This window comes from Euprymna scolopes, chromosome 32 (genome assembly GCF_053919585.1).
Source record: "Euprymna scolopes isolate OS-2025 chromosome 32, ASM5391958v1, whole genome shotgun sequence".
NCBI lineage: Eukaryota > Metazoa > Mollusca > Cephalopoda > Sepiida > Sepiolidae > Euprymna > Euprymna scolopes.
Genome location: NC_136513.1, coordinates 49070264 through 49083249, shown reverse-complemented (window position 1 = coordinate 49083249; position 12986 = coordinate 49070264). Strand labels below are relative to the sequence as shown.

The following is a 12986-nucleotide window of genomic DNA, read 5'->3' as shown; positions in this document are numbered from 1 at the left end:
AATTGTAAGTGAAGCTGTTTTTCACGTTCTTTTAAATTTTCCTCAGCCTTCTGCTGCTGGTCCATTTGGGCCTTGATTAGCTGTATCAATACTGCTTTAACTTCATCTTGTAATGGCTTTTCCAAGTTCACGAAAAAAAAAAAACAAATTATTTCTGTTTTTGACTGGAGAATAGAGATAAAATAATAAAAAAAAAGAAAGAAAATGTCCTTTCCTTGAGTGTGTGCATATAAGGAGGGAGCAATGTATCCCCTGCTGCTTGGTAAAAAACCCTAGAGATAACCTAATATGAGGGTGGACAAAAAAATATTTTTTACTTGCGAAGCAAAAACAAAAAAAATATATACTGTGATAAAATACAGTTGCAAAAGAATAAAAATAATTGTGGAATTGTCTGAAAGTTAACCAATATGACTAGGTTATTTTTTTTTTTATGTGTGTGTGGGGGGGGGGACTTGTCTCCATGAGGAAGAAAAAGAATTTTTTTCACTTTAGAACCGACAGTTAAAAATAGAATATTTCAGAAAATTCCATTCAATGAAAAAGTATTTCCTTTAGTCCAAGTAAAATGAAAAGGGGGGGAAAAAAAAAAAATTTCTCTCACATTAAAAATTTACATAAAGTTAGCAGCAAAAAGCAAACGCAAAAAAAAAAAAACTTTTCTCTTCATTTGAAAAATGTTCAAATTTGCATAAGAATAAACAGTAGACAAGTTACAATTAAAATTGTAAACGAAAGGAACACAGGACTTTTAGAAACAAACATGTATTCACATATATTACAGGTAAGGCTGTTGGGCGTTTGCACACAACCTCCTTGGCCACATACCAATCTCTGACTCCGGGCACCAGTACTCGTTACCGGAAGTGACATCATGAGATAGTCCATTAATCCCATGGGAGGGTCTCTCCAACAGAGTGATGTGGTTCTCGATTGATTAACTGTCTAACTTTGTCGGATATATACTCGAGAGTCAAAACAACGAAAAGAATATTCTCTTATCACAGCCTAGTAATAATGCACACCTAGAAAAAGTAAAAATTTAGGCTCCCAAAATTTATACTAGAATAATCTACGTAGACACATGGCATAATCAGTAATATCAATAAACAATCCATTCCAAGTGATTCTTCTGAAAGATCAACCTTTAATAGAAGCCATAAAAACTATGAATTACACGAAATTAACACCACTACCAGGTCGTGGCTGACGAAACAATCTACCTCTGTTAAGAATTCACTTCAAAATCTGGTATAGATTCACAAGTGCAACTAGAAGGTTATAGTATTATATATAAGCCCAAGTCACCCAATCCTAAAAACACACATCATCTCTTAACAGAGAAAGGGAGGTAACTCCATGTTACCCAAGTCCTTACATCCAAAAAAGGTACATCTGTTGTTGAACGGCATTTAAAAATTTACTTCCAAATTAACCTATATCTGGCCAGATCTTTATCCTTCTTTTCTCTGAACTTTAATTTTTATCATTTCCATATTTTCCTTGACACTGGCCTGGGAACTGGATCTGCTACCTCAACTGTTTTAAGAGCCAGGTACGTCCAAGGATGGAATACTGTTGCTACATCTGGGCAGGTGCTGCTAGAAAGGACTTGGCCTGCCTTGATAGAGTTCAAAATAGACTTCGTAGCCTCGTAGGAGATGTTCTTTTCTCTTCCTTGCAACCTCTATCTCACAGAAGAGATGTTGCGAGTTTGTCTCTGATGTATCGTTATTTTCATGGAAAGTGTTCGACTGAGCTTCAATCTATGGTCCCCCCTCACCAAACTTTCACAAGAAACACTCGTCTAGCTGTAAACACTATCAATAATTCCCCCCACTCTTTATCTGTGCCTAAACCTAAACGTAGATTCCATGAACAAAGCTTCTTTCTTAGAACTGCACGCCTGTGGAATTGTCTTCCGTTTTCCGGCTGACTACAATATGGTTGTCTTCAAGTCTAACGTAAATAAGTTCTTGATGAGCCGTTCCATATAAGTTATCAACTTTACCAAATTTTCATTACTAATGATTACTATATTGTCTAATTTCTACTGTACACTCTTTAACCCTTATCCTTGAGTGGCCTCTTGGCCTTGATAATGTGGTGATGTCTATGTAAAAAAAAAAAAAAAAAAAAAAAATCTAACCAAAACTTGCTCTGCACACATACTGTCCAGATTTTACCTTCTTCAGGTCATCACATCTAAGATGCACGTCACATATCCTATCATTTTCAATAATAATCAAAACAAAATTTGATTGTTCCTATTTTCAAATCTTTCTTTTTTCTACTCAATTTTACTTGCCCATGTCTGAAGGTTGGAAGTTCAACCATGTTTAACTTAACATATGAAAGTGAAGCAAATTGTTTACAGCTAGATGCCCTTTCTGTTAATAGGAACCTTCCAAGGGGACAAGTATTTTTGTGAAATACCATCTGGTCATAGTTTTCTGCTAACTGAAACAATGTGCTTGTCCGTTTCAAGAAGATGGCCCTACACATAATCGCACTGTTCTCCAGCCGCTACCACTCTTTCGATAATTTCACATTTCTTAAATTTACGAATGTTGCTTAATCAACGCTTTGTTTTAAACCATTTTTTTTTTTTACTTCACATGGAAGTGGTGGCATGTGATTACAGGTGCAATCTATTAGCTACATCAAGTTGGCAAAGTTGTCCGGGAGGCCAGCTGATGATATGACTGCACAACGTCAAAGCAGACAATGAACCTAGCTTTGATCCAGAACGCTCACTATTGATCCCAGAACTAGTTGCCCATCATCGCTGTATCTCAACCGCTATGGATTACCGTGCATAATCCATGTTTATTCGAGATGCTGGGTGATCTATGGAAGGAGCCAGCTCAACCCATCTTGGGTAAATGTTGGTGCAAATACAATGTACAGGTCTGTCAGGACTACTGCATCATTTTCACTTAGGAAAGATATGAATACATATACCTTCCAGCTATGAATTAAATAGTGTTGGGTTAATTAATAACCTTTAAGTTATATTGAAGTAAATAAACAAAATATACCTTTCTTAAATGATTTCATACTGGAAATTATATTTACAATGACAAAAAACAAATTAATTAACAAAACATTCTTTTAGCTTTCTACATACAGAGAGACGCAGAAGACATCTCTTTATTTTACATGTTTACAACATACCATATACAAACATTTTTTGTAAATACGCAGTCAAAGAGGAGATAAGTCCGAGTCACCAAATCCTAAAAAACACATCTCTTTAGAGAGAAAGGGAGGCAACTCCAGGTTACCCAAGTTCTTACATTACTGAAACAAACGTCCAAAGGAGAAAACTCTTCAAGCAAAAAACACAGCAACATGGATAAATTTCCAATAAATAATAGGGTAGACTAGACTCTCAAGCCTTTATTGTGCAACTAACCTAGAAGAAAAACTCTTCTAACATCAGCCTTTTCTCTGCTTATCTTGGCATTGTTTCCAGTCATCCTTATCATTTCCAGTGAATTCAAGAAACGCCAATTTAGGAAAGGTGTGGTTGGTGATTGCACAACCCTTACTTCACTAAATACCACCAATATAGGTACTCTTACAGAGGGTATCCATTGTTTCTCAAGACTAAAAGGAGGATAGCAATGATTTGCATATTTTAGCCTACAGATACAATTATACAGACAATGGTGATATTTACAATCAAAGAAAATTATGCGGACGTGTAGACTAAGTGAAAATTAGAAAACAGGGGTAGGGTTTGTTTTTGTTTTTTTAAAATGGAATCACCACTTATCAAGGCCCAGAGGCCATTCGAGGATAAGGGTTAAAGAGTGTATAGTGGTTTAAAAAGGACAATATAGTAATCGTTAGAAGTGTTGGTTGGTTGGTTGTTTTTGTTTTATGGCATATCAACCCTTTCCGGGTTATTTTATGCCGAATTCAAAGATTTTGAAGAAAAATTTTTCTAATAGAATATATTTGTTGTTTTCACGTTGGTTTCTATTTAACCCATAGTTTGAACCCTAACAGGTACTACCACTCCGGGTCAGAGTGGACCTGGGAGCAATGGTAATTAAAGGGTGGCTCCACACTCCCCAAAGCCCACAAGCTGCGGCCTCACCACTGGATATAGTTTAAGGTCATATCCAGGACCCCCGTTGAGGGACTTTTACCCTCTGCAGGGGGGGCAGTCGGCGTATTCTAATGCCCCACCGACAGGACCCGTTAGAAGTGTAAATTTGGTAAATTGGATTACTTAAGGGGAACGGCTCATCAAGAACTTATTTACATTGGACTTGAAGACGACCATATTGTAGTCAGCTGGAAAGCAGGTAAACAGAAGAGAGTTCCACAAGTGTGCACTTCTAAAAAAGAAACTTTGTTCATGGAATCTGCGTTTAGGTTTAGGCAAAGATAAAGAGGGTTATTTAGTCAAGCTTAGAAATCTATTTGGAATTTTGAATGGAATCCTTCATTTAATTCAAAGGGAGTAGCGTGTTCTTGTATTGTTAGACATGACTAGGCCGAAGGCTTAATTCAGTTATATTTTTGAATGTCATCTGTACTAACGTTTGAATCGTCAACCTTCAGAAGAAGGTAACTTACAACTGGATTTTATCAACTACTTTATCCATTATACCATGAGTCCTTGTAAACTACTTAAAAGTACTATCTGGTCATGACTGATGGAACAAGAACCTGCTACCCCAGTGGATTAAATAAAGGGTTCGGTTTAAAATTTCATGCAGATTCCCAAGTTCGATAAGATCCTCCGGAAGAATGTTGGAAGTTACATTGACCAAAACGTGAAAATAACACTTGAGATGAAAACAGATAATACAAAGTGTCTACAGCAATCTGTAAAATTTACAGTAAATAATAACATTCCTTTTGAAATATTAAATCTCCGTCAGGGTCAATACTATTATGAAAAAAATTGATTCTTCTGTAAAAATAATTATCGTTATCAACTAAATATTTTTGGAATAAATAAAATATGTCACTTTGTTTTTTGTTTTACAGTAAGAAGGCTGAATACTGATTTAAAAAAGTCAGCAAAATACTTTTCAATTCAATAAAAAGCAAATGCCATTTTTTTTAAAACATTTAAAATTATACTGAACCGTATGATTCTGGAACAATTCATTTTAAAATATGTAAAAATCAGAATTATTTACCTTAGGGACATCAAAGTAATCATAAATCACTATCTTTGCTGATTGGATGTCCATTTTTCTTTAAAATATGTGTGAAAGGTGATAACGTATATACAAACAACAAAAGCTTTAGTGCATTAGTATATAATTTCAAAATTACTAATTTCTTATATCAACTGTAATTTTTTTTTTTTTTTTTTTTAAACGAAACTTATTGCTCGAAATATTTCAAAACTCCATTAAAAGCAAGCTTTTAAATTCACATTTTTAAGCACAACTTGGAAGAAATTAATGATGATGTCTTAAAACTACGTAAATAAAATATCAAAGGCTATCCTAACTTCGGCGCATTTTTTTTTTTACTTCCGATTTCTGCTGACTGTTCTGCTTAACAATGAATGCCCTGGAAAAATCTCTTCTGACTAATGTTTGCCAACTTTAAAATATTCTGTTATTCTGAAAAACAGCCAAGTTTGTTTATTTTAAAACTGGTAAACATTAATCAGAAAAGACTTTTCCAGGTATCTGTAAGCCTCTGAAAGCGAGTACTATGTATCCAGCATGACTCAGGATTATTTTATTCTATTTATTTATTTTAATGAAAATCTTATGGTCGGAAAAATAAGAATCTAAAATTCTGATAAGTTATTGCATCAATTTAGAATGTAAAAGAAAGTCTTCAGAATAGTCGATCAAAATGCCCTTAAAAAATAAAGTGTAGTTTGAATGGAGTGTTCTCCATTTTCGTGGGAAAAAAAAGTGCACCAGAGAGTATCTTATATCTTTACAAACCCACCATTCACCCATGCATGTAGAGTTGCCACATTTGGGCTGGTGTGTCCACCATTAATCTCTTCCTTTTTTTTTCTACTTGAGGATCACCACTGGGAGCCCACTATGATAAAGGTTAGTCAAAAAAAAGTCTCCAATTTAATAGGTCCCGCACTTTCAACCAATGTTGCATCACTGTGCTTGTTTTATAAGTACTTAAATGGAACATGTCCTGATGAACTCCCTGCACTTTTACCTTCTCAATGTAGATACCCAACAAATCTGTCAAGCTGCAAAATCACACCTTCACTAGAGATCACTAGATGTCAAAAAGCTTTCTGCTTTAATAGCTTCTTCCTTAGGACTGCTAGATTTTGAAATCCCCTCCCTGCTTCACTGACTATACCAAGATGCAAAAATTTAAATGTAATGTGAACAAACATCTCACTCATCTATTCACGTAGTCCCCTATATACATATAATTCCAAATAATAGCCCCTTATGTTCAAATAGCAATATAACTTGCTTAGGATGAATAAAGAGTAAAAGTTAGAAAATGTACAGTAACTAACGGATAATAGAAATTTTTTTTTAGATGGGGATTGATAATTTGTATTATTTGGATGATATTCTCATCTTGGATGTTATTTTCACAACAATTCTGCTAAGAATATAATTAATGGGAATGATCAGTTAATGGGAATGATCAGTGGCAATAAAAAGCTGAAATCTACACAGATTTACCAAATTGGGAGGTCATGGCCCAACTTTTAATCCCCACCACTAGATAGATACAAATAACAACAAGCAGTGCATGCATGGTTCCCCTCTGGTGCCACATGTGAAATGACACCACAAAAAATAATGAAGAAATGATGAATGTGAGAAGTGTGAAGGGCCAACGTTGCTTTCACATTTTCGCCAAGTTTCAGAAAAATCTAATGGATGGGGAAAAGGTTATGGGGTAAAAAGTGTTGTTTTTTGCAATTTTGGGGCATTTGTGACCCCTTTTGAGCTCCTGGGAATGCCGAATCCCAGTGAAAATGTACAAACGATGCAGTTACATACCTTAAGACATGTATATTTAAATTCAGCACTATAGAAAACCATTATATAGACATACATATCAAGTTTTAGAGTAATATGAAAAAAGAGCTCCAAAAAGGCATGTTTTTTTTAACACTAAAAGTCCCAGAGGGATACAAACCAGAATTTTGCAAGGGTCATCCATACTGAGTTTATATTAAGAACAATGGCCTCCACATTTTGGCCAAGTTTCAGGAAAATCTAATGGATGGATCAAATGTTATGGGGCAAAAAGTGTCATATTTGCCCATTTGGGGCATTTTTTACATCTTTTGAGCCCCTAGGGACGCAACGGGAATTTTCGCAAAAAAAAATTTTTTTTTTTTAATGTGCACATCTATTTAATGAAATCCAATTTGTGGCAAAATTTAAAGAAAAACTAATGGACGGTTATCTGGCAATTGTCCGGACTAACAGACACATGGAAGCCACTGAAAACATGGGTCCCTCTCCAATAAATCGGGGGACCAAAAAAATATATATATGAATTAAAAGAATAAATTGTAAGATGGTCAATATCATGTAATTTGAAATATAGACTTTTGTCATTCATTATATGCTCTGTAATTATACTGAGCTTCTTAAATAAGGATTGGTACATATAAAAAGGAAATACAAGTGAATAAAAAATATTTCCATAGAAATTATATATATATATATATACACATTGCATTCAGAGAGAACAAAGCAATGAATTATGTAGGAATTGTTAACAAACGAAAAAAAAAAAAAAAAAAAAGGGACAAAATACAAAAAACTGGTGAAACAGTGTTTAGAAAATGGATGGAAAACCCACTATAAAAGTTGGTTCCAGGGGTTTTGCAGGTCAATCAGATTGACAAAATAGATATGGTGGGAGCATCAAAATTCCATGTTTTTTAAGAAAATAATGAAGTGCCAGCTGCATCCAAATGGATTTTGCTAAAAACATAAGAATCCTGGAAAAGAACTTAGTAGAAAATTGGATGAATGACAACTTTCAAAATAACTTTGAATTTTTTTTTTTTTTTCAGGACTACATGTTTACATGGGCTCATTACCTGCTGACCTGTTAAAAAGTCTGAAGATTGTCAGAATACTATTTCATCAAATGGCTTTACACATCGTCTGGAGTGGTTTTCATTACTAAAAAAAAAAAAAAAAAAAAAAAAAAAATGTAAAAAAAAAAATATATCTTACTTCATGTCTTTTTCGAAGAGCTTCATTTTTTTTACGAATCTCTTCCATTTTCTTTGTGAGTAATGCTTCTCTTTCTTCTTTGGTCAATATGTCCAGAAACAGCTCTTTGTCTGCACTCATGTGCTACAAAAAATAAAATAAATAAATAAATAAATAAAATAAAAAAAATGAATAGAAATATTAAAAAGAAAACATACAAATCATAATTTGTTTTTAGAAGAGTTTTGCTTATTTGTATTATTTGAATTCTTCAGACTACTGCTCTCATCAACCTTCGACCTTCTCAGGAGTATCTTGTCAAACTCAGGAATCTGCACAGAATTTCAAACTGAACTCTTTATTTAATCCACGGGGGTAGAATGCTCTCATTTCATCAGCTATGATTTGTGGTGTAAATGAAGAAAAAAGAAACAAGAACGACCGACCGCGTTTTTGTGTGGCTTACCTCGTGTTCATAATGAAGAAGAAAGAAACAAAAATGGCTGCCCTGTTTCTTTATATGCCTACAGGGTTACCACGAGGTATGCAAATGAGATGCTCCTGATTGGAGATAAAAGAGGAGTGATTTGGGGAAGGAGGGCATTCTGAAGTTAGATTGCGAGAAAAGAGAAAAGTCGGATTCGGGGAGAGAAAAGCTAAAGTTGCAGAAGTGCGTTTTGGAGTGGAGAGAAGACGCGTCAAGTGGTAACCAGAAAGTGAAAAGTTCAGACAGCAGTGTCACGCAAACGACAAGCTATTTCGGCACATCAAGCAAATTAACATGAGTGGAGACTGAGCACTCAGATGTTGAGACCCTTTACTGGGGAGGGCGACCTGATTAAGTGGCTGGAGAAATTAAAAATGGTTGCGAAGCTGCAAAAGATAGAAGATGTGGTCACCCTGCTGCCGCTATACTTAGAGGGGGAAGCCCTCACGATTTACCAGCAGATGCGAGATGAAGACAAGGAAGACCTTGCCTTAGTGGAGCAAAGGCTGAAATTGGCCTTCGCTGAGGGCCCATTTGAAGCACTTGGCAAGCTGTCAAGTTTGAGGTGGACCAGCGAGTCCGTTGACGTCTTTGCGGCAGAGATCAGGAGACTGGCAGGGTTGGCTGGTTACGTGGGGAGGAGCCTGGAGATGACGGTAAAGCTGTACCTAGTGAACGGCTTCCCAGAGGAAATCTCTGCGAACATGCAGAGAATCACGGGGATCCATTCTATGGAAGTGGACGATCTCTTGGTCCACGCCAGAGTCCTAGTGAAAAATGTTAAAAGCCCAATCGTGGCTGCAGCTGTGAGTGGAAATATGTGCATGAGGCCTCACTTGAATGAGAGGCAGCCGGCGAGGCGACAGGAGGGGAGACCTGCCATCAAGTGTTTCCGGTGCCAGGGTCCTCATCTGATCAAGGACTGCAAAGAGCCGAGATCGGGGATCACGTGCTACCGATGTGGACAAGTGAGGCATATTAGCCGCTATTGTGTTGCTGCACGGGGCCAGGGAAACGAGTGAAGGGGAGCTATTGCGTCAGTGGTTACCCCTTCTGTGTGGAAATGGCGCATGATGGAACATTGCCTCGGTTACCGGTGGTAGTCAATGGGAAGAGAGCCATAGCCCTTGTCGTCACAGGCTGCACTACGACGTTGTTAGCGAGGAATGTCGCGAGGTCATGGAGCGGAACCAGGATTATTAGGACCGTGGATGGCAGGGATGTGAAATGCCTAGGAGAGACGACAGCGGAAGTAATGGTGCAAGGGGTGCCCATTGGACTGCAAGCCCTAGTGTTGAATCATCTGGTCGGTGGTGTCGACGTGATTATAGGTATGAGTGCAATTAACCGACTGGGGGGCGCTACGTTAAGAGGGGGCCAAGTGACGTTTGAACGTCTCGGCGCAGTGGGGATGGCAGGAGTGGAAGGTGATAGAACCGTCAGAACCCCAAAACCAGAGGTTTGCTGCATTGAGGACAAAGATTTCCTGGTGAAGTTTGATGGCGTGAGATGGACGGTGGAATGGAAATGGATCTCCGGGCCCCCAGAACTACAGAATAAGGTGGGCTGCTACGAAAACACCCTGCAAGGAGAAATAAGAAAAGGATTCGAGGAAGAAGTGGAGAGGTGGATAAAAGAAGGAATTCTGAAACCGTGGACAGGGGAAGAAAAAGGAGTGTTGCCACTACTGGCGGTTGTTCAGCCTACCAAAAACAAGATTAGGCCCGTGCTGGATTTTAGGGAATTGAACAGACACGTAGCCTGCTACACTGGAACGGGGATCGACGTATGTGAGGAAGTCATAAGGAAATAGAGAAGAATGGGGCGGGCCACTAAGATTGTCGATCTGAAATCGGCATATCTGCAGATCCATGTAGATGAAAAACTCTGGCAGTACCAACTGGTCTGGTACAAGGGGCGGGTGTATTGTCTGACGAGGTTAGGCTTTGGGCTGAGTTCAGCCCCCAAAATTATGACTGCCATGCTGAAGACAGTGCTGAGCAAAGACTGTACAGTGGAGGAGGCCACTAGTTCGTATATTGACGACATCCTGGTGGAGGAGGCAGAGGTGACAGCAGAGAAAGTAAGAAGCCATGTCGAGAAGTATGGGTTAACTGCAAAACCGGCGGAGGCCCTAGATGGAGGAGCGGTGCTGGGGTTGAAACTAAGGCGAGATGGAAAAGAAAGCCTCGTCTTCGAACGAGGGAATGCAATACCCGAAGTCGGATTTGAGCTGACGAGGCGAGAACTCTTCTCAATCTGCGGGAGGCTGGTCGAGCACTATCCTATCGCTGGCTGGCTCAGGATAGCATGCAGTTTTATTAAATGTCAAACAGGCACTGATGGCTGGGAGGGCCGTGTGATGAAGGAGGTCATGAACATGCTGCAAGAAGTCATTGCGAGAGTGAGGAATGAGGACCCAGTGAAAGGGAAATGGTATGTCAGCGGCGAAGACGCGGGTGTGGTTTGGTGCGATGCCAGTAACCTGGTGTTGGGCGTCGTACTAGAGATAGGAGGTGTAACTGTGGAGGATGCGGCGTGGCTAAAAAAAAACAACGACTTCTCCCATATCAACGTAGCAGAACTAGATGCCGCTATACAAGGAATCAATCTGGCCCTGAAATGGGGATTGAAAATAATTGAAGTCAAAACCGATTCGGCAACGGTAGCGTCGTGGATTCGGTCGGCAGTAACTGGCGATAAGAGAGTTAAGACCAGGGGTGCTGCGGAAATGCTGATCAAGCGCAGACTCGGAGCGCTCACCGACCTGATAGTGGAATTCCAGTTGAGAGTATCTGTTGTGTTGGTCCCGTCAGAAAAAAACAAGGCGGATTCGATGACACGCGTGAAGAAGGCCTGGCTGCAGGAGGGAAAGGAGGTCTCCTCGGTATGCTGTGCAGGGGAAGAAGTCAAAGAGTCACACAAAATGCACCACTTTGGTCGAGAACGAACGTTATTCCTAGCCAGAGAGGTTTACCCGGAGACCCATGAGGAGGAGGTTAGGGAGGTGGTGGAGAACTGTCGAGAGTGCCAATCAATTGACCCTGGACCGTCCAGACACGAAGCAGGAGAGCTACACGTTGCGGAGGACTGGAAGTGATTGGCCATTGATGTGACACACTATCGCCACAAATTGTATCTGTCGATGGTCGACTGTGGACCGGGAAGGTTTGCCATCTGGAGAGAGATCAGGGCAGAAGCTGCATGGGCGATCAGAGGGGTCATCGAGGAGATATTTTTGGAGAGAGGGCCAGTTGAGGAACTCTTAATGGACAATGGCCCCGCTTTCCGATCAGAAGCCTTTAAAGGGGTGTGCAATAAGTGGGGAGTAAGGCAATTTTTCAGAGCAGCGTATCGGCTGAGTGGCAACGGAATAGTGGAGAGGAATCATCGCACCATTAAAGCCGCTGCCGAAAAAAGCAACGTATCACCCATAGAGGCAGTGTTTTGGTATAACATCTCGCCGAAGACCAAACAAGATGAGACAACTGTGCCTCATAGGGCCGTTTTCACATATAAGTGGCGGCATTCGTGCAACAAAACACCGGGAATTGAGAGCGAAGAAGCTACTATCAAAGTAGGTGAAGAGGTGTGGGTGAAACCCCCCAATGCACAGTGTACCACTCGTTGGAAAAGAGGGGTCATAACAGGATTGCAGTCGAAGAACAATGTGATGGTGAATGGCGTTCCCCGGCATATCTTAGACCTGCGTCGCGTGACATTGCCGGTGGGCAGTGAAGAAGAGGAAATCGAGGGCCACCGAGAAGCAAATGATGCTGCTCGACCTGACTTAGGCCCGCGTTGTAGTGAACCTGAAAACGTTAACCCCCGAGAAGTTCTCCCCCAGAGGCCTCGACGTGAGAGGAGGCGGCCTGCTTGGATGGAGGATTACGAAGTATCCTATTGATCTCGAAGATCAGGGGGGGGCGTGTGGTGTAAATGAAGAAAAAAGAAACAAGAACGACCGACCGCCGTTTTTGTGTGGCTTACCTCGTGTTCATAATGAAGAAGAAAGAAACAAAAATGGCTGCCCTGTTTCTTTATAGGCCTACAGGGTGACCACGAGGTATGCAAATGAGATGCTCCTGATTGGAGATAAAAGAGGAGTGATTTGGGGAAGGAGGGCATTCTGAAGTTAGATTGCGAGCAGAGAAGTTGTATTTGTAGAAGAGAAAAGTCGGATTCGGGGAGAGAAAAGCTAAAGTTGCAGAAGTGCGTTTTGGAGTGGAGAGAAGACGCGTCAAGTGGTAACCAGAAAGTGAAAAGTTCGGACAGCAGTGTCACGCAAACGACATGATTGGATAGAAGCCCTAAGTAATTCACAATTGTATTTTCGGGTA

The 12986-nt window shown here is 39.7% G+C and overlaps 1 protein-coding gene across 18 annotated transcripts in view; it reads right to left on the bottom strand.

Annotated features, from left to right (window-relative positions):
- The window catches only part of LOC145256327 (uncharacterized), a 288407-nt gene that overhangs the window by 145523 nt on the left and 129898 nt on the right, over positions 1 to 12986 (bottom strand). For all 18 annotated transcript variants that reach the window (XM_080115098.1, XM_080115092.1, XM_080115089.1 and 15 more), the window contains one exon: positions 8181 to 8303. In XM_080115098.1, the coding sequence (XP_079971224.1) occupies positions 8181 to 8303 (123 nt within the window). The remainder of the gene's footprint in view (positions 1 to 8180; positions 8304 to 12986) is intronic.